The sequence below is a fragment of the Chrysemys picta genome, chromosome 11, assembly GCF_011386835.1.
Source record: "Chrysemys picta bellii isolate R12L10 chromosome 11, ASM1138683v2, whole genome shotgun sequence".
Taxonomy (NCBI): Eukaryota; Metazoa; Chordata; order Testudines; family Emydidae; genus Chrysemys; species Chrysemys picta.
In genome coordinates this window covers 38,262,078-38,288,372 of record NC_088801.1, presented here as the reverse complement: position 1 = coordinate 38,288,372, position 26,295 = coordinate 38,262,078, and the positions used below count along the sequence as shown (strand labels likewise).

Below are 26,295 nucleotides of genomic sequence, written 5' to 3'. Positions count from 1 at the left end.
CCACAGGCAGGAATTCATCAGATGCTCTTTCACCTACATCCAGTGCATACACAGCCATATGTATGCCTGGTGGTGCAAGGATGCATGTGTAGAGTAAATCCAAAATGAAGGCCAGGACTTCTAATCTATTGGTCTCAAAAAGTCTTCTACAGTTTATTCCAAAGGTCTAATACACTCCCACCACCAGTTAACAAAAAGAAAGGTCACATTTTCACATCTATGATGTAGCCAGAGGGCTATATGTCAGAACCATGGATAAGGCAACACGCACACACTCAGGGTTCCGATGCTTCAGTCTCTTGATTACTATTACCCCTTACTCAACATTACATTGTAGTTGAGTTCTCTATTCTGCTTCCTCTCATGCCTAAAAGTAATTTGTATTGATGGAAGATCATCTATCCGAAGGCCTCGAAACACTTCATTATTAACAATGGATTACACCTTGCAATCCCCTGTGTTATGTCCATTATTATTAATATTTTTATTGTGATTGGGCCCATCGATCCCAGTTAGGATAAGCACCCCTTTGGGCTAAGCACTGTACAGACAGATATGAAGATGCAGTCTTTACCCGGAAGACTTATATATTCGAGCAGAAAAGAAACAAACAGTGATAAAGACAACATGTAAGAAAAGATCTAAAGGTAAAAGGGACCAACAAGATTTTATAGTTTGCTTTGTACTCCCCCCACACACACCAAACGATCCCATTTGTCATGTTCCTCTGTACCAGATATGGACTGGCTACACAGCTTGCTTATACACACCAGATGTGTTCATCATAAGATCCTTTAATGCTCTGCCAGGTATGGCTGGGGTTCATTTAAATAAGATACTTTACACACCGTGTCTACCATTTACAATATTGATATTATCACCTTGTCTTTGAAGTTCAGTACGTATCAGTCTGTTAAGTGTCTCTGAATCATACTGGTTTTCTAATTACATGACATAAACTCATAACAACTTGGTCATCTGGCTGTCCACTAGTTGTAACCACTGGCTGTGGTCAGTTTGGAATACTTTAGTCTTCTTCATGGGCATAGTTTGTGGGGACTGGAGGAGGTATTACCCCCCAAACTGCAAGTCTCAATCAGATGTGGAACCTGGGGTTAAGTTGATTTGAGGGAGGATGGTAGATTAAAATCATAAGAATCCAGACACTGTCTGCCAATTTATAATTATTTGTTGAAAGTCAAATTTGAGGCCTAAAAATATTGATAATGTCCTTTTAACTACATAATGACATAGCATGCCAATGAATACCCATAAAATAAAGACCCTGTACAATATGCAGTATTCTGTTCTTATACTACTGAGTATGATCAACTTACAATGCTGTATATCTGTCCATTGCAGATTGCACATCTCTACGGTAAACTGTACGAAGAATTACCATGACTGGGTCAAATTCTTTATCCCAGATATCAGCTGTTGTTTAAACAAACAAAAAAAAGCAAGCATAAGTTAACATTAACTTCTAAACACTATAAATTATTCCAGATTGTTTTGTTAATTAGCTTACAGGAGGCACATGTATTTTATATAATTTTTTAATTTTCTAAATTGTCTTCAGCAGCAGACAATGTAGCTTAGTTTCTTACTTTTTCATACATCAGTGCATATCTTCACTATTAAAGATATTTTCGCTCAGTTACACAATAAAAATTAAAAAGAAAGAGCATTTCAGGCAATAGATATCTTTCATTAAGCAGCTTGACTTCAATACCTTATAGAATTTCATTTATTTTTGTATAATACCTTAAAAAAATACTTGTATGATGCCTCTAAAATGACAACTGACAATAAAAGAAAAACTGGATTTATAAAGCATCATTCAAAAATTATTTTAAAGCCCTGAATAACAGCAGTTTTTCCTTAGTTGCAGTTCACATCCCCACTTTTTCATATTCATGATATTTTCCTTTATTTTGAACTCTTTTAGGAAAAGATAGAATTTGGTAAATACAGCCAGCCATGGAAATAAGAGGTAATGAACATGAGGTAGTTAATGGTTGGATGACATTTAGGGGTTGTCTACACCAGGGAGAGGGGCAAATGGAGGGGTGTTAAACTGGATTAAGTCAAAATAATCCAGTTTGAAAATACTCGTGTATGCACAACACAATTTATTGTAGTGCACTGACTCCGCATTTATGGCAAACTCTGGAGTCATCTTTCAAAGTGAACTAACTTTGCTGGAAATCAAGTTAGTACAGTCCATTGTTCATGTGCATGCAATGCTGTTGCAAACTACTTTGGCACTCTTCCAACAGCTGCCCCACACTGCTTTGCAGGTGACCATTACTGACCTGTTTACCTGTGTGTCCTCCCCTGCTCTGGGGTCAAGTTAAACAGATGTCCCGCCATTCATCAACTGGCACACAAACAGAATTTGTCCTTTTGCTCATGGATTCCAATTTCTCACCATAGCTACAATAATACTCCAGAAGCCCCAGGACATGCCTCAAGCAGCTACTTGGAGCTGCACCAAAAACCTGGATCTTGTCACCATCTTGGGAGAAGTGCTGGGGCAGGAAGTTCTTGTAACAGCCACCAGAATAAAGACCTATTTTTGCAGACACTGCTAGACAGATGTCTGCGAGGAGCCAAGACCAGATGCCAAACAGTACTAGATAAAGAGCAAGCAGCTCAGGAGGACCTACATTAAAACAAGGGATGACAGGAAAAAATCTGGCCAGGAACATGCAACTTGTCAACTTCTTGAGATACTGGATAGGATTTTACATAACGATACAACCTAGAAACTTGTGGAGCCCGCTGCCCACTCACCCCTCCACTCCCTCAAGGATGACCAGCAAAACCAGCAAAATTCATCGGATGATGAGCACGAGGAGATCCATAAAGAGATCACCCCAGAAAGCCAGGATCTGTTCAAGACTCAGGATCCTGATACAGAAGATAGGAGAGCCAGATTCCCAACATGCAATAATCAACCTCGATTCCCGGTCAGCAATGCAGACCAGGACTGAGGAGGCTGATCCCATCGGATTGTAAGTCTTTTAATAATTGTTTAGATAATTTAATATTAAAGTTTTAATTCATTATTGTTATTATTATTGTTGTTATACAGCCTTGCTAGCCTGTGTTCCAGTGCCCCATGGCCACAGTCAGTGTAGGCAGATGTGAGCTAGAAGCCTTTCTGAGTCCGAGGTCTCCACCTCCCTCCCTTAGTCCATGCTGTCTGTTTGGTGCCCCACATATCTTTCCAAGACAGCAGCTACTCTGGTTGGGCAACTCGCCTCCTTCTCATACTAAAGCCCAACTACTGACAGTTTTCAGGCCCACACTATGGAAGGGACGTGTCCATGTATCTATTTTCCTTTCCCCTTCCCTCAGCTGTCCTGCCTGGAGAACGCCCACTCCACACACCCCAAATCCAGTTTGCCACCGCAAAACGGCAGCTGGCAGCATGGTGCAGCTGCAATCTCTACTCTACCCTCCCTCCTGCAGTAGATTCAAATAAGGAAAACTTTCTTTTGTGTGAAATGCAAAAGTTTATTGAGACAATGATTACAGGAAAAGAAGTTTGGTTAGTGTTCTGACTTTACACAAGATAGACATCAACAATGCATGCCTATAAGGCCACAAACGGTATAGCTCCCTGCTGACGTACAAATGTCCTGTAACACCATTCTCAGTGATAAGAGTGAATCTTCACGTAATCAGTGCAGAAAGCTAGCTATTTTTCACTGCACTTTCAACATGTCTGCAGGGCAGATAAAGCAAAATCTAAGGCTGAGAGATTGTTGTTCAGCAATAGCTGCATGGCCTTCTCCCCAGGGTAGTTCGCAACTCCCTTTCTCACCTATAGCACTTCTGGGGGAGAATCATCTTGGCGAATAACTTCACAGTGTATCTTGCTGGTCTGCCCTTTGCCTTTTTCAGTAAGGCCATTCTCTGCCTACTAATCACCCATCTCAGTGAAATGTCATCCAAAGTCAGGACAGCCTAAAGGGGATGTAGAGGGGATTACTATGCAACTCCCCCGTTAACTCCTCCAACACCATGTAAGCACCTCCAAGACACAAATACTTCAAAGGCAGATCAGGAACATATTTCCCAACAGCATCTCCATATCAGGAACATATTCCCAAACACACATACTCTCCCTCAGCCTCCAAGGCACAACTGCAAAGCCAAACAGTATATAGTTGTCATAAATATAAAGGGAAGGGTAACAACTTTTATGTATGCGAATACCGACCAGACCCTTTGTCTCTAGGACACTGAAAATCAATCAGGTTCTTTAAGGAAGAACTTTATTTAAAGAAAAAGTAAAAGAATCACACCTGCAAAATCAGGATGGAAGGTAACTTTACAAGGTAATAAAAAGATTTAAACACAGAGGATTCCCCTCTAGGCTCAGCTTCAAAGTTACAAAAAACAGGAATAAAACTCGCTCTTAGCATAGGGAAAATTCACAAGCTAAAACAAAAGATAATCTAATGCATTTCCTTGCCTCTACTTACAATTTCTGTAATTTTAGATGTATAATTTCAGGTATATTTTCAGGAGATATTTACCTGCTTGGTATTTCTCTCCATCCAGAGAGGGAACAAACAAAGAGAACACAAACAAAACCTCACCCCCTCCCAGATTTGAAAGTATCTTTTCCTTTTTGGTCCTTTTGGTCAGGTGCCAACCAGGTTATTTGAGCTTCTTAACCCCTTACAGGTAAAGTGATTCTGTACCTCTGGCCAGGAGGAATTTTATGTTACTGCATACATAAAGGTTGTTACCCTTCCCTTTATATTTATGACAATACTGCACAGACGAAAATCCCAACGCATGCATCGCTTACCATCTCTAAGATTCCCTCCTGCCTGGAAAGAATCTCAGGGATGGTAACGCCAGAAATATGTGCGAAAAAATTGCTATCACATTCTCCCTAGAACATAACCATAACCGCTTGTTATGAACAAATACCCGCACAGCTATGGCACCCTGCATTGGCCAGACCATTAAGGACAGGGATTTTATCAATGGCAGAGGACTGGCAAACCTGAGCAAGAGAAAACGGAAAACTTGTGATAAAATGTTCATGGACATCATTTCAGAATCCATGCCCCCCACCCTCCACCAAAAAAATCCCACCCGCACATCACCACACCACGAGAAATCCAGAGAGGTGGAGGCAGAGGGCTGTGTCTGACGACGGGAATGGAATCCAACAAGAAGATTTCCAGGGAGTTTGCCACTGCAACAAAGGACCGCATGGCAGTTACCAGGGAAAGCACTGTTGTGGCCAATGACAGTATGGAAAAAAAGATAGTGAGATGCAGAGGCAACACCTGGAGGCAATTCAAAGCCAAGATGCCCTGTTGAAATGCATGCTACTACTAAGGCAGCAGGCAATGCAGTACTGCAAACCAACACCCAGCCACGTTATACAGCCCCTACAACAGGGGTTCTCAACCTTTTTCTTTCTGAAGGCCCTCCCCAACGTGTTATAAAAACTCCACAGCCCAGCTATGCCACAACTACTGTTTTGCTGCATATAAAAGCCAGGCCAGCATTAGGGGGTAGCAAGCAGGGCAATTGCCCAGGGCCTCACGCAACAGGGGGATTTGGGGCCATGGGCTACAGTCCTGCGCGGCAGGCATTTGGCCTTCTGCCCTGGGTCCTAGCGAGTCTAACACCGGCCATGCTTGCTGGATTCCTAAAACCTGCTCACAGCCCCCCAGGCGGCCACAGACACCTGGTTGAGAACCACTGCCCTACAACACAGGCCTCTGGGAACAACTTCTCCTCCCCACTGTACACCTGCGGCACTGCTCCCAGAAGCCATTCCCCAGCTCGGGGCACTGAGAACAGTGGCACCTGGGACCCCAGCTCCTTTGAGCCTTCTACGGCCCTTAGTAAATTTGAGCTTCAGCACTCAACACCAGAGGTGCAACAAACAAGAAGAGACAGAGACAAGCCATATACTTTCCTGTGACTTCAAGCTTCTTAATCGTTGAGTTGACTCCTGCCTGTTGCACTTCCCTGTTTTGTTTCACTACTCTTTTAAGAAAGGGCTCTTTGTTTTTAATATAGTGTTTCATAATTAAAAAAACGTTTCATTTTCATTTCAGTTGAAGATTCATTTCTGTTTGTTACTCACAGATTATTTAATAATAAAAACCTTTAAAATTTCATTTCTAAGAAGTCAACAGCTCATTTTTCACAGAAAATAATTAAGTTTGTACTAATCCATAAGGCTTTACAAAGACATGGAGGCAAAGACACAAGGTACAAGACAGACATTGCATTTCCAGTACCATAAAAAAAAAACACTGAGCTGCACAAAAAACTTCCAGCCCTTCCCCCCTCCGCTGGTTAACAGCTGGATGTACAGCTGCACAATTTCAGGTCTAAAGACTCAAATTAATTGCAGTACACATCCTGATGATATTGCCCCAGCTGTTTACATTTTGTATTGGACACCTTGCTGGCTGCTCAACTACTGAGCAAATCTCTGCACCTCAGCTTCCCACCCCTCATTAAGGCTTTCTCCTTTACTCTCACAAATATTGCGCCAAATACAACACGCTGCTATAATCTTTGGGACTTTTTTTCTGCTGCTTCCAACCTATTTCACAAAAAGCGCCTTCTCCCCTACAAACAACCAAATGCACCTCCACTATCATTCTGCAACTACTGAGGCAGCAGTTAAAGAGTTCCTTCCTTCTATCCAATTAGCTTGTGAATGGCTTAATTAACCAGGGGAGCAGAGGATAAACTGGGTCTCTCAAGATAACCGGAGCAATGTCCACCCCATTAATATCCATAGCATCCCCAGGGACAAGTCCATTGAAGTAAACAGAGCTGAGTTCCAAAAGATCCTGGGGTCATGGATCCTTCCAGACCACCCAGCATTTCTGTCCATAAGTTTGCCATGGTGGTGACAAACCCTTGGAGCACCACAGAGAAATGCCCTTTTCTGTTTATGAATTCTAATGCCTGGTTGGGAGGGAGGGGACAAATAATAAGCATGTGGCTCCCATCAACCGTCCCAATCAGCTTGGGAATTCCATGTGTGCAAAGCCGTCAATAACCATTGCAACAATATTTTTTCCATGGCATCACACACCGGCATGACAGTGGTAGATCTTTCCATGCCAAATTGGTTTGCTACAGACTGGAAGCATTCAGTGGTGGTCACCTTACAGATGGCAATTGTCCCCCACTGACTCATGGGTATGGGCACGGCACGTTGCTAGGCTGCCGCTGTAGTTAGCTCAGTACACACATCCAGAAAGGTTGCCTTCCCCATCCTGAAATTCTCTCACCACTGCTGGTCATATCAGGTCTGCAGAACAGTCCTTTCCTACCAATCCGTGCTATTTTCTAAAGCCCAGAAATGGTGCTGCATGCTGTGAAACTGCTCAAGGAACCAGTCCTCTATCATCAGTTGCCTGTTGTCATCGACTGCTTTGTCCGTGTCCTGGTTCCACCACCACTGAAGCCCCTCCTAGTCTCCTGCTACCTGTTTGATGATGCAGCAGGCAAAGTTCCACGCCAAATTCATGCTGCTTTGAATACTGAAATACATCACAAGCAACCTCTATGTATTCAAGTATAAGCTGCGCGGAGCATTGTTGGAGCCATGCTGGCCGACAGCAATTAGAAAATGGTGCTAGCCCACCCATAAAGGAAGTACAGGGGGGAGACAGATGAATCATGGGTTGGTTGGTTTGTTTGTTTTTAACAATTTGAACTAACCTGGCTTCTGCTACTTCTGCTTCTGCCACAATGCACAGTGAGAAAAATCCCAGAATTTCACACTGTTGAGCAGCAAAGCAAGGAACATCATATCCTCTGGAAATGTTACACCCTCCATTCGCAGCAAACTGTCGACGTGTGTACACAACAATGCACTTTGACATAGGACACACAGTCCCATGCAATTACTGTGACTTGCATACTGCCAAAAGCTCTGGATTAAACACCTCGTGTAGACAAGCCCTTGGTTACAAAGTACTGTGTATAAATATACTTATAAACTTATCATTCTTAATTCAATCCACCCAACAATTCAGTTTCTTTTCTTACATTTGTGATCAATCATTTTGAAATTGGACTTAATTTTATAACTAACATTTACAGCTCTCACCTTATTTCTGGAGAAGATTAGCATTATGCGGTACCAAACCCAACACATTCTTAAACATTACTTTTCTCTTTTCAACTTGGTATCTTAAAAGCCAGGGTAGGCATTAATTTAAAGAGCAGCTGCCAGTAGAGGAGTAAGTCTAAATAGCAGTGTAAATCAACAAAGCATGTCCTTTTAAACAAGTTAGATTTTTTTAAATGTCACCATAAATCTTTTTTAAAAGATTTCTAACCTAAACCCAGATTTAGTTTATTCATTTCATATAAAATTTTAAGCAACTACCACTTTAACATAGCTACGTGAAAGCAGCATTCAATGATTAAATTACTACCACAGTAAAAACATGCAGAAATCAAATGCATAGAATTTTAGCTCCACCAGGCCCAACACAGAAGAGTTTAACACACTGTAGCATTCCTTAAAACTATGACTGGCAAAAATTATTTTGATGTTCTAGCATAATATGAGAAGACTAGTGTCCTACACACACACACACACACACACACACACACACACACACACATATGCAGAGTTCATCTTTAATCTTCACATATTATTGGGAGAATACATGATATAGTTTATTCTACACAGAGACATGGACAACTTTGCCATTTGCAATACTTTTTATTTTAAACTGTTTTATTTTGATAACTACAGAAATATGAGGGGCTAACTTCAGCCTTAGCTAAATGGGTACAACTCACTACTGACACCAATGGATGTCAAAGATGTCTGATTATGCTAGGACTGATTTTGGCCAATGGGTATTCAGTCCCTTTACTATTGGCAAAATTTACCCTTGTTAATGGCTTAACTGGGATTTAAATATTAGTGGGCACTTTCTGCAGGTCCACTATACTTAGATGAATTTCACTCTATTTAGACCAGAGGTTCCCAAAGTGGGCGATACCGCCCCCTGGGGGGCACTGGAACGATCCAGGGGGGCAGTAGTAGCCTCGGGTGCAATTGGGGGGCATTGAATGAAAATAAGGGGGCGGCAGAAGCATAAAGAAAGAAGAGAATATAAGAAAATTTTGAAAAAACGTTCGTACATATTTCATCTGTTGTGTAACATAGAGTTAAAGTTATAGTAATTACTTTATTTTCCAAATAAATTCACAAATTATAACCGATCAGGTGTCAAGTCCACCAACAGCTCTTAACAAGCAAGTGTTGGCAGGCGAGCGTGTCGCGCATTGTCGGGAAGTCCAGCATGCATCGGCAGGAATATGTGTGTGTAATGACTTGTTTACAATACGATACTATAAATAGGTGACATGTATGAAATCTAATTTAGATTGTTTCTGAATTGTGTAAAAAGCAGTTAACAATAATGCAATAAGTATTTAAAAATTTTTATTCACATTCGATACCCTCGATCTTTACGGATTACGGATCACATACAAAGCAAACTGTATTATCGTTGTTTCAATAAAACAGCAATTTACATGAGTATTTTTATACATTTTCTTACATATCTACCGTACGTTTCTGTGTCTCTAGTGCTTACTAATAATAAAATCGTAGCAGGCTTGTGTCGGTACAGTACTATTTGAAGTGTACAGTCAATATATTTGTCATATTTTTATTACAATATTAACGAAAACAGGGGAATGAAATCGTAAAAAACTGTTAACTATTAACATTTATTTATATCTATCGAATCATCTGTGTTAATTGGTAAATAAGGCATGTGTTAAGGTACAATTATTTAAATAAGGGCAAACTAAATTAAAACTATTAACTGATTTTTTTTTGCATATTGATTATTTTTTAAATTAATTATTTCTTGATAAATTTAGTTTGATATTTGACAATTTAATATCAAATACATATATCTAATGCTGAGCAAAGCAAAACCCAGTTTATTAGTTTAATTAGGATTTTAGTTTGGTTGTCTTTTGTAGTCTTATGCAAAAACCACTGTATACCTGATGTCATGGGCGATATTCTAATAACACATCTTTCTTTACTATATTGTAGGACGTAGGTAGAAATATAGATACATAAAAGAATGCAAATTTATCACTGCATCTTTCTGTTTGTTCGCTTAAAGAAGGTAGGTTTCCAGGAGGGCGCTGAGTAATTTTTTTTCTGAAAAGGGGACGGTAGGCCAAATAAGTTTGGGAACCTCTGATTTAGACCTTAACTATCATTGCTTTTAAAGGAAGTTCATTGCATGCATCCCAGAGGAAAATATAACACTAAATGCCTATAGCAAAATTCAACCTTGTAATAAATGACAATGCATACAATACAATGACAAACAACAATCAGTGTGACGGACAAGATCAAGCAATATTTTTAACTTGAATGTTCCTTTAAGCAAATGTGCTCTCTGCTTTGGGTCCCCTGACGTCCTACAGATGATGCCCTCTAAACACAGTTGTACAGCGATGGATGTATGGTTATCAGGTTAAGGAGTTAGTATTAGGGAACAGGTCATTGTTTGAGTTTTAACTCTTTTTAAAATGTACATACAGGAAACAGTTTGGGGATTTTGCAAAAACTGTCTCAAAGTAGCAAAGCACATAAATATTTATAAACTGCAGCAGGCCATAACACAGAACTGTAGTATTGACTGTGGATTTTCATCATTCCTTCTGGGATCCTATGCTTTCATTTTACAGATGGCTTAGTAGACACATGCAAAACCATACAAGCTCTCATTCTTGCAAGAGCCCTGTAATTTGTTGCTACTTAAAAAAGGAGACCCTGCAAGTTTCGTAAGTAACCTCAACTCCCACTGCTATAATCCTTTAATCTCCCACCAAGAACACACTCCGAATGGTCCAACAGAGCTAGAAAGGGAACACACCAACCAACAATCTAACTAGTTCCGATAGGCTGACTTTTTCCCATCTTTGTTATATACTGACACCCAAAAGAGACAGAGTATTAAATATCTAGATAGTGCTCTGTCAACTGTCTCAATTGTACATATGAAACAGGACTTGTTGAAAGGTGATATATACTGTATTTTCTGGCGTATAAGACTACCTTGTAACCCAGGAAAATCTTCTCAAAAGTCGGGGGTCGTCTTATACGCCGGGTGTCGTCTTATAGGGCGGGTGCTGAAACTTCCAATCCGGACTGGAGAATCTGCGGTCACCGCATATGGTGGGGGGAGCTCAAAAACGGCCGCGGCCGCATCCCCGCCGTATGCGGCGACCGTATGAAAGCAGCAAGGGCGGAGCAAGCTGCAGGCGTCCGGGACGCCCGGGGTATGGAAAAAAGAGAGAGAGCGGCGCTGTGCCCAGAAAAACACGCGGTAGCACAAACACGCCTCTTTCACCCGTCTGGCCCGCCCTTGTATCCTATTACCTCCTTCTCTGCCTCTCAGATCTCGCTCCTGAGGACTGCAGTGAAGCGGCACAGGCACGCATGTGCGAGATCTGAGAGACAGAGAAGGAGGTAATAGGATACAAGGGCGGGCCAGATGGGTGAAAGAGGCGTGTTTGCGCTACCGCTCTGATAGTCTTGGAGACAGGGAGGGCTGGGCAGGCAGGGAGAGCTGACCAATCCAAGCAGGCTTTGTATACAACAACCAGCCAATCGCCGGTAAGGTACATCGCTGTTGTATACTGGGTACCACATACAGTACAGCACCAGTATCTGTACCTGTTCATACAGTATAGCACCAGTACATACAGTACAGTATACAAATTTCCAACAGTCAAAACCCCATCATGGCTCCACCAGCAAGAAGAAAGAAATATGAAGCCAGTTTCAAACTTAAAGTTGTAAACTTTGCCATGGAACATAATAACTGCGCTGCTGCAAGACAATATGGAGTAACAGAAAAGATGGTTCGGGACTGGAAAGCAAATGAAAAAGCATTAAAGAGTATGCCAAGGGGTAAGTGTGCATTAAGAAGAGGCACCCCACATTGGCCAGAACTCGAAAAACATGTAGCAGACATGGTGAATGAGCATGGCCAAAACGGTTATGTAGTGACATGAAATAAAATACGTTTGTTTGTACTTCAGTGGGCCAAATCTAACCCAGATCACAGCAACAGATTTAAGGCCACTGTATCCTGGTGTACTAGATTCATGGGAAGGCATAATATGGTACTGAGGCAAAAGACGAAAATTGCCCAAAAATTACCTGCAGAGCTTGATAGCAAAGTAAATAGTTTCCATCGATACGTAATACAATAGCGCACTAAACATGGCTATGCGTTAAGTAGTATTGGAAATATGGATGAAACTCCAATTAATTTTGATATGGTTGGAAATAAAACTGTCCATCAAAAAGGTGAAAAAACAATTTTAATTAAAACAACAGGACATGAGAAGTCCAGTTTTACAGTGGTACTAGGATGCACAGCTGATGGCGCCAAACTGAGACCAATGATTATTTTTAAAAGAAAAACAATGCCAAAACTCAAGTTCCCTGTTGGTTGTTTTGTACATGTGAATGAAAAAGGCTGGATGGATGAAGAAGGGGTAAAGCTATGGCTTGATAATGTATGGAGCAGGCGACCAGGTGGACTTATTCAAAAATGTAGTCTACTGGTGTGGGATATGTTCAGGGCTCATTTAACTCCCAGCACCAAGCAAAGGCTTGCAAGACTAAACACAGATGTGGCAGTTATTCCTGTAGGATTGACATCGTTGGTACAGCCACTGGATGTGTGCCTAAACAAGCCATTTAAAGATTGCATTCGAGAACAGTGGAATGAATGGATGGTTAGCGGCGAAAAGTCATTCACAAAAGGAGGAAACATGCGTGCTCCACAGTTGGATGTTTTGTGCAAGTTTGTCATAAAAGCCTGGAATGATATTGATGCAGAAATAGTAATCAAGTCTTTCAAGAAGTGTGGCATATCAAATTCATTAGATGGTATGGAGGACGACTACTTGTGGCAAGATGAAGAGGAAGCTGAAGCTGAGACCACACCATCTGATACGGAATTCGATCCATACGATGACTGCCTTACAAATGTATCACAAGATGTCATTGATGTACTTATGATATCAGATGACGAACAGGAGGATTTTGAAGGCTTTTAAAGGGAAACTGTCATGCCAGCAAAACCTGTAAAAATACCATAGCTTGCAGTTATGATGGGCGTTGCTAACTCGCCAGGGACTTGCCCGGCACTTGCTCTCTCTCTATTGTTTGTTATCTTCCTCCTATCATCATCAGTTCCAGTTTGGTTGACAGCTTAGAAAACAAACAGCATGGCAGCTCCCATGGGTTTATTGTCTTATCCTTCCTTTCAGCTTTAGAGTGAATTAGGAAAAGTTTAATCCACTTGCACTGTTTTATGTTTACATGTTTGATGACAAACAGCCTTATGTTTATAAGTGACAGTTTTCCTGCTAAGTACCTGCATGTCATAAGCATTTGAATTAAAATTACCATATTGAAATCAAATCTGATGTTTTTTTAATTTTTATTTGGTGTGCGTTGGAAGAGGGGTAGTCTTATACGGCGAGTATATCCCAAACTCTATATTTTAACTGGAAAAGTTGGGGGTCGTCTTATACGCCCAGTCGTCTTATACGCCGGAAAATACGGTAGGTCTGGTACAGCTAATATGTACCAAAGTGAAAGACTCATCACTTTGCCCTCACTCTCAGAGCTGGTCGAGAATTTTTTCAATGAAATGTTTTGTTTTCTGCCTGATTCAAAACAATGAACTGAACCTGTATTTCCCTCATCCCAGGTGAGTGCCCTAACCAGTGGGCTATAGAGTCAGTATCTGTCTCATTCTGGTCCAAATAATATTTTATTTAAACAAAGTTGAAGATTACCAACAGGAGAGATTGGGAAAGACCCATCCGAGACTAACCAAGTGGTTAGGGCATACCCATGGGATGTGGGAGATGTATGTTCAAGTCCTTGCTCTGAATCAGACACTTCCACTTCCCAGGTCAGTGCCCCAAGCACTGGGCTATTAGCTATTCTGGGATATCCCTCTCTGGATTTTTGTGAAAAATTCTGAAACATCTCTGGTTCATCCTGTTGCAGAATGGGAAAAATGTTCAAAATCTCAAAAATGTTTTCAAAGGACGTGAGAACTGTTTCCCCACTGAGCTATATTCCCCATGTTTGGCAACTGCATTAAAGCTATATTAGTGTCCAGGCCAAAAACAAAACCCATGCAAGACTGGAAACCTTTATTCTGGAAAGTGGTGAATTGTAAGGGTCTGTCTCTCCAGCTCAAAGAACTGTAAACGTGGTTTGCTTTTGTACCTAGCTACACACCTTTCAAAATCAAGAGCCTATAAACCTATACAGATGTGCTTTCATAGTGGTGGATGCTATCTTTTGTGTAACCTTCAGTATAGCTTGGAGGGGTTTTCTTATTTACAGTGATCTGAATAACTTTACATGAGCGCTTTCAAAGTCATTTTATCATACCCAGACACTAACAAATTCACGGATTTTGTTTTCTCCGAGCAAAGATTTCATGATTACCAGAAGAACCTAATTTTAGTCAAGCCTATGCTAAATAATTCCAACTTGGAGCGCAGGTGCTAAAAAGTCTCTTTGTATCTGCTATCAGAACATCATAGTGACAGTTACAGAGAACTTCTATGCTCTCTCTAGTTGGATTTTACCAGAAACTGGTAACCTGGCCTGTATTCTCCCCAAATTCCTGCTGACAAGATGTTCTGCTAGTTCTCAAGTGATTCCATTGGAAGGAGTTTTATTCCACCCTCACCCCACAACTCCCAGGCATTTCAGTTAATCATTCAATATAATGCCAAAATGCGTGTGGCTTTTCAGATTCCTTTGCTGCTTGTCTGCTGTGGGGCACGAAGAAGTTGGTAGAACATGCTCATTCACCAACATCCCTCAATTCCTCTTCTCCTTTGATATCATCAACTTCTGCTGCATTAAATCCAATTTAGTCTGCAAGCTCCTCAGGACAGGAAAGGAGAGGTTACTTTGTACAGTAACTTGAGTTCTTTGAGATGTGTGAAACCTATGGGCACTCCAAGTCAGAATACGCATGCCCTTGATTGGATATTTTTGTCAGTGGTGTCCACAGATCTGCATCTGCACCCTAGACAAACTCATCCCCCAAATGAGGACATATAGGGAGGATCGACCACCACTCCAGTTTCTTCTCAACCACAAAAGTTCCGAGAGAGAGACTCCCAGGCAGAGAGGAAGGGGGGCAGGCCGCAGAGCACCCAGAGGAACACACATCTAAAAAAACTCAAGTTACTGTACAAGATAAGTAACCTCTCCTCCTTCTTTGAGTAGCGTCCCTATGGGTGCTACAAGTCAGGAGACTCCCTTCAGCATGGAGGTGCCAAAGAAGTGGATTTAGTACGGATCATAGGACAATGTCACCAAAAGCCATGTCAGCCACAAGAAAGTAATTCCAGTAAAACGCACGTGGTGAAGACCAGGTGGCCTCCCTGCAAATATCTGAGATGAAGGTGAAGAGTGCAGGGGAAGCCCAGAAGAGCATAGTCCTGTCGAGGTAAAAGGCAAGAGCTTTTTTAATGCTCAGTGTATGGAGGCTCACTTCTTCCCTTGAAGGGTGAGGCTTGGAGTAAAATACCAGGAGATGAATCTCTTAACCGGGAATTCAGAAGAAACTTTAAGGAGGAAGCAAGGGTGTGGATGCAGAGACACTTTATCGTGGTAGACCACTGTGTATAGTGGGTCCACCATCAACAGCCCAAGCTCCCCTATCATCCTGGCTGAAGGAACAAGGCCGTAAAGGAACAAATGAAGGAGGGTACAACTCTCCATAGGTTCAAATGGGGGTATCCCTCAGGGCACTGAGAACTAACATGAGGTTCCATGGTGGAGTTGGTTTCTTGGTTAGGAAGAAAGATTGAATAAGGCCTTTAATAAATCTTGCAGTGGTGGGATGAGTAAAGACTGAGAATCCTTCTATGGGAAAGTGAAAAGCTGCGATGGCAGCAAGGTGAACTTTAATGGAGTTCAGCGATAAGCATGTGGTCTTTAAATTCGGCAGGTAATCAAGGATGTGAGCCAAAGAGGATTTGAGAGGCAGTAAAGCTTCATGGTTGTACCAAGCCTGGAAGTGTTTCTACTTTTGCAGGTAAGTTTCCCTTGTTGTGGGCTTTCTGCTATTAAATAGCACTTTGACTATCTGGAGAGCAGACTTGTTCTATACCAGAGAGCCATCAAGAAGCCAGGCCTTGAGGTGACTGGGGTGGGGTGACCAATCCCTGGGTGAGTCAGGCTCAGAGGAATGTGGAGAGAAGGCTGCATGGACATGCGAGTCAGCTCTAGGAATCACACCTGTCTCAACATCATGGTCATTAGTTTCTCGTCTCAATTTACTTAGGAACTTGAGAAGTAGAGGCATTAGTGGATAAGTGTACATCAGAACTCAAGGCCACATAACGATCAAGTCATATCCCATTAAGTTGTGACTGTGCCCTCCCCTTGCACTTTGCATGGGGTGGAGTAGCAAAAAGATCTACCTGTGGATAGCTCCAGCTAAGAGATCTCTTAGAACACCTCATTGTTCAGATCCTACTCATGGTTGATGCTGAAATGTCTGCCGAGGGAATCAGCCACTGTGTTCTGTAGTCCTAGTAGTTAACTGCTGAGATCTATATGTGGTGTGATATGCACCAGTTCCATAGTTTTATGGATTCAGCGCATAAGGACCGGGATCTTGCTGCTCCTTTCCGATTGATGTAATACATCACTGCTCTGTTGTCCAGCATTATCTTGACTGGGTGATCCTTGATGTGTTGTAGGAACTGTTGGCAAATTTAATGGACATTAAATTTGAGCTCTAATATGTTGATACGGAGGATCACCTCCTGAGGGGTCCATTTGCCCTGCGCTGTGAAGTTTTGGAAATGGGCACCCCAACCTATGAGGGAAGCATCTGTGGTGATAATCCTCGTGAGAGGAGGCTGTATTCATGGAACTCTGATACACACCTTTTGTGGGTCCTTCTACCAGTTCAGACAATCAAGGACCTTCCAAGATACAGACACCCACTTATAAAGACTGTGTCTCTTGGGGGTGTACACAGTTCTCAATCATGCTTGAAGATACTGAAAGTGCTAAGGAAGTCACAAACATACATGCTGTCATGTGGCCCAGAAGTTGCAGACAAGCCCTTGCAGTGATTTGTAGACTCTGTTGGATTGCTGAAACAAGGTTGGACGTTGTGGTGCATTGGTCCCTGGGTAAGTATGCTCTGGTGGAGGAGGAGTCCACAATGGCCCCGATTAAATCTATATGTTGCGTGGGTGTTAGGGTAGATGTCTCCATTCTGAAGTAGAAACTCAGAGAATGAAACAGAAACAGGACCTTGCTGGTTGCTGTCTGTGCTCTGAGAAGCGAGCAGCCCTTCAAGAGCCAATCATCCACGTAAGGAAAGATGATATGCCCATCTAGTAAAGATAGGCTGCTGTGGCTGACAGAACTTTGATAAAGATCCTTAGGGCAGTGGAGAGACCAAGGGTAGGAGACAATACTGGGAGTGATCCCTGTCTACCACAAAACGTAGAAATCATTTCTGCCTGGTATGAATGGCATGAAAATAAGCATCCTGAAGGTTGAATGAAAAGAATGAATGTCCCAGATCTAGAGAGGGAATTATTGTTGCTAGGGTCACCATTTTTAATTGCTGGGAGCAGATGAAGGTATTTAAAGTCCTGACGTCGAGAATTGGTCTCCACCCCCCATTTTTCTTTAAGACAAGGAAGTACCAAGAAAAGAACCCTTCCTGAGAAAGTCTGGTGGGACAGGTTTGATTGCCCTCACACCTAGGCAGGATCGTACCTCCTGCTTTAAAAGGTCTTTGTGAGAGGGGTTCCCAAAGGCAGACTGGGGGGAGGTTGAAAAGATGGATGGAATAGCTTGTAGAAATCTCTTATAGGATTCAGCTGTCTGATGTGATGAGCTCCCAATAAGGTAAGAAATTAAAGAGATGCCCTCCATAAGGGTGGAAGGGGAATAGGTGCAATGCAGGATCTAGAGTGGGAGTTAGTCTGTGACCCTCAACCAATGGGTCAAATGGATGTTTTGAAGATGTCCCTGGCTGAGTGGTTGCTGAAGAGGAGGGCCCTTTCTTAGGGAATCTGGTCTTCTACGTGGGGGGCTTCAGCCGGTTTCATGGGCTAACAGTTGACTGGGAGAGATTGTTGAGCTGTCTGCAACCTGCTGTATTTTTATTTAGGCAGATGTAGAGATGCTCTGAGATTGTAGTGTCACCTGAGAGTTTTTGAGAGAATGCAGAGACCTCTCAACCGCATCACTAAACAACTTTGGGCCTTCAAAAGGAAGCTCTTCCACCAGATCTTGTACCTCCTGTGGGAGGCCAAAAGACTGCAGCCAGGAAGCTCAGAGCATGACTACTGCCGTAGCCATGGAACATGCAGCTGTGTCAATGGTATGAAGTGAGGCATGGAGAGATGCCTTGGAAACTGTCTGACCCTCTATCATGAGGGCCTGAAATTGTTGTGTCTGCTCCTGAGAAAGGTGTTCAATAGAGAAGAAAATTTTGAATAGACTGTGAAGTCATACTTTGACATCAGGGCTTGATAACTGGCCTCTCTAAGCTGTAAGGAAGCCAAGAAGTAGCTCATACAGCCCAGAAAGTCCAATTGTTTTAGGTCCTTATCAGAGGGTATTGAACAGAACCAATGTTGCCAATTCTGTTCACTGGCACCACCTGCGAGTTGGGAATCAGACAGGAGGTACCCTAAGCCTCTGGGAGGGATGTACTACTTTTTGTTGGCTTATTTACACGTGGGTGAGAAGTGGTTGGAGTTGACCACACTGTGCGTTTGCAGTAAGCAAAGCTTCACTGATGGGCAAGGCAAACTTGCCCTGAGGAGATGGAGGGTTATCCAACATGGAACGTTGGGATTCCTGAATCTCATCTAATGGGACTTGTAAGTCGTCTGCCACCTTTTCTATGAGTTCTTGAAAGGCTCTGAAGTCACTGGGGTAAGATGGTGGGGGAGGTATGATATCCTCCTCATCTCTAGATGAGGCTTTGTGGGAAGGTGGTGTTTCTTCCTCTTCCACTGGTGTCCTGTCTGGAGGGATCTTGGGGCATCAGTTTATGTTCTTAATATAACCTCTTTTGTGATGGCACAGTGTAGAAAGGGTCACCATAATTAACTCACAGATTCCAATAAGCCCAAATTCTCAGAAGACCAGAACGAAGGGGCTGACCCAGAAAAGTCTCCTTTATTATGAAAAATACTTTTAAAAAGGATACCTCCAGGTATTAATTCTCCAGTGTTTTCCTGCGAAAAGTTATGGATTTCCTATGCAACATTTGGTAGATGAAAAATGGATGCTTTTGGTATTTAAGTCATATTAAAGAGATTTCAGCTTTTCAATGGCTTTTACAGAATTGTCATTTATATGCTAGCAGGCAGGAAGCAAGATAACTGAGAACATGAAGAAACTCATTTTGCCATGGAATCAGAGTACAAAGCACAGTATTTTAAACATCAACTTTACATAAGTTTCTACACACATATGTTTTGTTTTAAAATAAACTTTCTTCCCAAACAGAATCCAGAGATTTCAAATCACACATAGCCTGCACCAACACCCTGAGAAAAGCCTCTCTGTCCTCCTTCTCAGCCTGGTATTCTCAGACCAGACCACTGTGTCAGAGAGCAGGTAGGTTACAGTGTTCAGAACAGGCTATATAAGGAATCTTGTGTGTGTTCTCAAACAAAGCAAATCAGGAAAGGTGGACAGATCTAATGCACACCATTTCCCAGGAAGAGAAATTCTTAGACAGTCTGGCAATAAAATTAAGCTAAGTTACAACAAAACTACATTCATCCATTTTTTTAAAAAACTATATTTTGAAAATTCCTAAAATTAGTGTTCAAAATCCAGTGCTTTGCTTATTTAGATGTGCAGAATAAATTTCTACCTGTTCCAATTTCCCTTGATCATTAATAAATCCTGTCTTCAAAAATATATGTGTTTTTTGACATGAGTTTAGTTATTTATGAACTTAGAAAAATACCGTAGCTTTTGTTCTAGCTTTAAATATGAACACATCACTGAGCACAGTGATACTAGTGCATCAATACAGACCTCAACAAACAGGTGAGAACTCAGTATGCTTCTCTGGAGTCTTCATTTGCTGTTCTACTTAATTTTCAAATGAAGAGAGAGCTCTTACCTACTCTTTTCATCGGTAGCCTTCAATGCACTTTACAAAGGAGGTGGCGTTTCTCCATTTTACAGATGGGGAAACTGAGGCACGGAAATTAGATTTGCCCAAGGTCACCCAGCAGGCCTGTGTTAGAACTGGGAATAGAACCCAAGTCTCCTAAATCCGAGTCCAGTGTTGCAGATCTCACTTGCATCTGTTAGTCATTTTCAGTTAGCATTACAGTAGAACCTCTGTAAGTTATTCTAGTCACAACTGCAGTCACTGCAGATTGTTTACTTGCAAATTTGAAAATTTCAATAAACAAACATGGAAGGAGAATATATCATGTACATTACAGTTGTCAAAATAAATGAGCAGTCTTATAATATACTTTACAGTATTTCAGACAATATACTATATAATAGTTTGTCAAAGTAACAAAACCCACCTAGAGTACATGGCTATTAAATCTTCACTGAGGAGACACCAACATTTTTTGGTGTATGAATCAAAGTATTCTGATCACTAACTGCAATTTAGCAAGATTCTTCTGTTTTTGATTTTAGCATTGGCTTGTGATGACACAGGGCTAAGAATATGAATCCATCACTGAGGTCACTGATTCTGTGATTTTACGAGCCCTCTGTGACGTCTTGAAAATTCCAATAATTAGCCCTGGCCAGCAGGGTTCAGGTTCTGGCTTCACCCAGGCCAGCGGCTCCTCAATAAATCCATGCTTTATTGTTTATTGCTAACGTCCTGTGCATGACTCTTGATAAACATACCCGTGACAAAATCATAGCCTTACACATGGCTAATGCTTGCCTCATTAGGGCTTATGTTTGGACAACAAGCAAAAATTCATTTTACATCCAAACTCATTTTATGTCCATCAGTGCTTACTATGCAAGACAATGATGAAAAAGTCAAAACAAACAGAAGGGATAAATAGCTTATTTTTACCATATAAAGCATCTCCCCAGTATGTAACTTGATTATAAAAAAATGTTAATTATTATACCTTTGGGTGTATACATTCCTTGTTGCATAGAACCTCCAGGTTCAAAAACGGGAGCTTTAAAATCAGCAACTGCTGACAACATTGATTCAAAGCTTAAACTTCCTGGAACAATGCCACTTTTGGGATTGGGGTTTTCTGGAATGTGATCTTTATGTTAAGAAAAACTATTGTTATCAAGGACTATTTAACAGCAGAAACATAGCACATCACTATTTACTTTCGTCTAATGTTTTAAGAGCTTCATTTAAGATGCTAAACTTTTGCAATGCTTTAATTTCACCACAAGAGGTCTGTGTACTACAGCAGTTCCAGTGTAATCAAATTTGTATTGTACCATATCAACACTTTTTGGGTATAATTTTAATTCTGTACACTACTTGAATTATTGCTCAAACTGCTATGGGCTTATTCAGGGATTATATACTAATGCACATCACTACAAATATTCCTGGACATGCTGTTAAACTTGTGCAGCTACCAATAAGGTGTGGTGGGGAGGATTGTTTAAACTTTCCAAAAATCTCTTCTCTCAATCAGCAATCTTTCTGTATAGAAACACTCTCATCCTCAGAAAGTAAATCTTGAGAGTGAAAATGTCAAGCAAGCACACTGACTGGCAATTATACATACATATGCACTGACGTGCACTTTTTGTTATTAAAAATAAAAAAACATACATGCTTGTATCCATGTGATAAATAATGATCACTTGATTTCTAGTACTACGAGTAACAAACATTATTTTGAGTTAGGGTTAAAGCACAAACAAAGTAAGCAGATGACTGTGACCCACAGACCCTGAAAGCTCTGTAAAATGGGTTGGCTATATCTGATTTTCTGGAAGTGGTAACCTGCAGGGGAACAACTCATTTCCTGATCTCCCCTTTTGGCAAGTCCCAAAAATCAGAAGGTCAGCCCTGCTTTAGCTATTTTAACTTTTGGCAAGCAATAGGATTTATAAAAATTTAAGTAAGCCACTAGCGCTGAGTAAACAGGCAGCTCGGCTGTCCCACAAACCAAGAGGCTCTTGCAGGAATGGAGGAAAAAGGGGGTGGGTAATAGAAACTTGGCATTGACTCTCTCTTGAAGAAAGGTTGGTGAAGCACAAATACAGAAACGAGGATATTCATGAATTAGTCTGGTTTTAAGTATTAATAGAAATACCCTTTCATGCTGAGGAGGGACATAAAAGTTGCTGAAAGGGAGGCTTTATGTTTTATGTGCAGGGAAAGATGGGGGGGGGGGGCAGAGTGCTTGATGATAGACGGAAAATTCAGGAAGGGGGAAAACTAGTGGGTTTACCTAAAAATATTAAAAGCAATATTGTGTGTACAGCAATGGGGGATGGATGGGAAGCTATAGGTGGAAACAAACTACAAAAGAAAAAACAAAATAAAATGGAAAAAATAGATTGTGAAACTAGCATGATGTGCACATATCATACCTAAGCACTCATATTATTACCTTAATATTGTAAACCTCAACCTCCTTTTCACCATTTCTGCCTTTAAATTACTGCAGTCACTTACTGCGCTATGTTTATATTTGGACTGCAAGTTCTTTAAGGAAAAGATCATGTATATTTTACTTGGCTGCAAAGCACCTAGTACACTGTAAAAACATCTAAAATGTATTGCAAAGCCTCACGTGTATCATTTGCATACGAACAATTAAGGAAGACTAAAGTACTGAAGAAAATGTCATTGTGATCAACAGTACATCATAATCCAATGACATCTGCCCACAACTCCTAAAGTTTGAGGTTGTTACGAGCGAGCAATATTGATGGCATCGTGCACAAGCTTGAAAATACTGCACAACACAAATTTCTTTGATAGTACTAGTTACACACAGAAATCACAATAAATAAGTTAACAAGATTCCAAGGATATGAGATCCAGTAGTGAACTATGAGTCCTGTCGTTCATACAGAGCTGGGCTACCATCTCTGCTCTGAGGATCTCGTCATCTGTCATTCCTAGGACAATAAAAATAAAATTAAATACCCTGTACAAGTTGCATGAGTAAAGAAAAAAAGGATATAGAGGCACACACATGTAGTCAAATCTCAGTAAGTTAAACACTAATTACAAATGTGAGACTCAACGGTTTGATATCCTAGTTAACACAGTTACATTATTACAATTACAATTCAGATTTCTGGTTGATTCCCCAAAGATGTCCACAAGAATTTACTAAACTATTCCTATTTTCTTATAAGAGTGCTCTGTGTATTTGCAAGTTGTGTAAAGTAACAGCTCACTGATATTTCTCAATACATATGATGTTTTGAAAACAAACTATTGCACAGGAGTCAACACTAAAGCATGTTTTCCAAAGACTGTATTGTAAAGCATGGTAATAAATGAAGCTTAATAAAATATAACAGAATGCAAGTTTTAGCCAGGATTTTAAGTAATCTCTTAGGCCCAATATTGCAAACATTTATGCACACTCTTAACTTCAGGCACATGAGTAATAATCATATGTGTAAGTATTTGCAGTACTGGAGTTTAATTCATTTTTCTATGGCAATATCAAAGTAATTTTATTCTGTGTTAAATACTGTGTATTTTGGGGGGGTGAGGGGAATATACCAAAACAAAATCACCTGGAAGGTTTCACAGATGCCTAGCTGAATGTTTGGAACTTATGCCACTGAAGCAATATCAAATTAGCATACTGCAGACTTATTGTACCAACTAGCACATGTTCCTACGTCAGTAACATTAGAAATGCTGGAAGGGGCGATTACAAAGCTCAGTTCGGCATAATTCTGAATAAAGATCAGTGTCAATAAAACTAAGATATATCTACAGGACTTTACCGGGGGTAAATCCCCCTCCGTCACTCTGCAGGTATGGAAGGCCCAATGGACAGGATAACTGCGGTAGTTGCACAGCTCATGTTTGGGTCAAGATGTAGGAAGTGCATGTAGAGAGACTGTATGCCACAGCATGTGCTCTGAAAGGGCAATTTGTGCAAAGCTGCAGAAGTAATTTATGGAATGGGGTAAGGCTAGTGGATCCAAAGCAAGAAGAACAGCAGCCACTGGGGCAACAGTAACTCTAAAGTTTTACCAGCTGCCAAGTTTTGCATGGCCAGGGGAGAAATCTTGGTACAAGACCAGGATTTTAACCCAGGTTACTGGTAAGATAATTTGTAATAGAAATGATGTAGAAAGTAACAGAAAAGGAATGTTCACAAAGCTGAAAATATTGCACATTTGCTTCTTCGCACATAATTTTTTAGGTGCCCAAGTGGGAAATGAGTCTTTCCTTTAATTCAAGCATTGACTGGATAATGTCCTATTCAGTTTACTTGATACAAACAGCAGACACCAAGTCATGTATATAAAAATAATAAAATACAATAAAATTTCAGTTAATAAGGAATGTCAAAGTTCAGACAGGGAAATAAGAAGCACAACCATAAGAGATTATTACAAGTAGGAGTTTTAGGATTTGCTGATTCAAACACTAGTATTGACATTTACACTTCAATATACGTCTCATGAGCATATGTATAAAAAAAATTCAGCCGTTTATTTCTCTCAATGACAGGAATGGACTGGATTGCAATAAAGGAAAAGACACCCTAACCCTGTATTTTGGCTGTTTCTAGTTTTTAGGATGGTTAAAATGAAGAACTGATGAAACGGAAATCAAATTATAAACAAAGAATGACCATTTGATTTTATTTAATAATTTTACTTATTCTGCTACAGGACAGCTATTAAATGCCAAAAAATTTAAAACCAAATACACATAAAATTCCATGTTACAGTAATATTTGTGACTAGACAGTTGTGATTCTTACCTAAATGTACGCGAAGACTTAACAGAATGACAAGAAATGTTAAGGCTCCTTCCAACATAGATCTCTCATGTTCTGAATCAAGAACTGTATTCTGATGCTGCGATGCCATTGTTAACAGATCTACCACCTTGAATCTACAGAACAGAGTAAGGTTAGAGACGTCATTCTTCCGTATCAAGAGCCTGATGCTGAGAGGTGCGAAGTACCTGGGATGCCTAAGGAAGCACCATTCAGGCCCAGGCCCAAAAGGAGTACAAAATAAGTTGTATATAATCTAATTAGAAGCAAACCTTGAAGTGAAAGGCTTTTTATTTTCAGAAAGTATATCCTTATCTTCATTGTACTGTACTGATCCTATTCATACTTCATATTCAAATACATGACATTTATATCAATTGAATACTTGAAAGTAGGTTAGTTGGTATTGACATTTATGTCCTGCTTTTCTTCAGTCATGTCTATGCTACAGCAGCACAGCTACTGTGCTGCAGCTGTGATCCTCTAGCATAGATATTGCTTATGTCAGCGGAAGGAGTTTTTCTGTCAATGTAGGAAATCCACTTTTCCGAGAGAAGACAGCCACGTTGACAAAATAATTCTTCCATCAACCTAGCTGCGTCTACAGAAAGGTTAGGTTGACCTAACTACTTTGCACAGGGTGTGACATTTTTCACAGCTCTGAGCGACAAAGCTAAGTGGATCTAAGTTTTAGGTGTAGACCAGGCCTTCTCCTGTAGAAGTAAGCAGACGTCTTGTGATCCTCACTGCTATTCATTCTCGCCTTCAGTGTGGGAGTTCCAAATACTTATACACCAGAGTGTGCAACACTTCTAAAATTGGAACGCTCAGGAGATTCAACTCTGGGGTTTCATAAACATATTGCACGCATTGGAGTATAAATCCAAAACCAGCCCTAAGTGAAAGGGAGGATGAATGAAACTGCCACAGTGGAACCCATCAGAGAAATTGTATTAATGGAAGTGTATTCCGCCATCTGGGATGGAAAAAAAAGACAAAGTGCTGTGGTACAAGAGGGATTCAGCAGGTCAAACACCTTTTCCCCCACAGTATATTTTAAATAGTCAGTAAGTGGCAGAATGCTATATAGTGGTATTCATTCTATCCTTATGCTTTGACCTTACCTTTCAAAAACTGATGAAATAAAATAATCTGGGTCAAGTCTAGAAGCACAGACCTGTAAAAACAAACATGTACATGGTACATCATCACTTT

The 26,295-nt window shown here is 40.8% G+C and overlaps 1 protein-coding gene across 11 annotated transcripts in view; it reads right to left on the bottom strand.

The window, feature by feature from the left end:
- UBR3 (ubiquitin protein ligase E3 component n-recognin 3) overlaps positions 1–26,295 on the bottom strand; it is a 211,124-nt gene that overhangs the window by 118,130 nt on the left and 66,699 nt on the right. For all 11 annotated transcript variants that reach the window (XM_065560743.1, XM_065560735.1, XM_065560736.1 and 8 more), the window contains 5 exons: positions 26,205–26,257; positions 25,063–25,196; positions 23,137–23,221; positions 21,244–21,386; positions 1,338–1,434 (listed from right to left, as the gene is read on the bottom strand). In XM_065560743.1, coding sequence (XP_065416815.1) covers positions 1,338–1,434; positions 21,244–21,386; positions 23,137–23,221; positions 25,063–25,196; positions 26,205–26,257 — 512 coding nt within the window. The remainder of the gene's footprint in view (positions 1–1,337; positions 1,435–21,243; positions 21,387–23,136; positions 23,222–25,062; positions 25,197–26,204; positions 26,258–26,295) is intronic.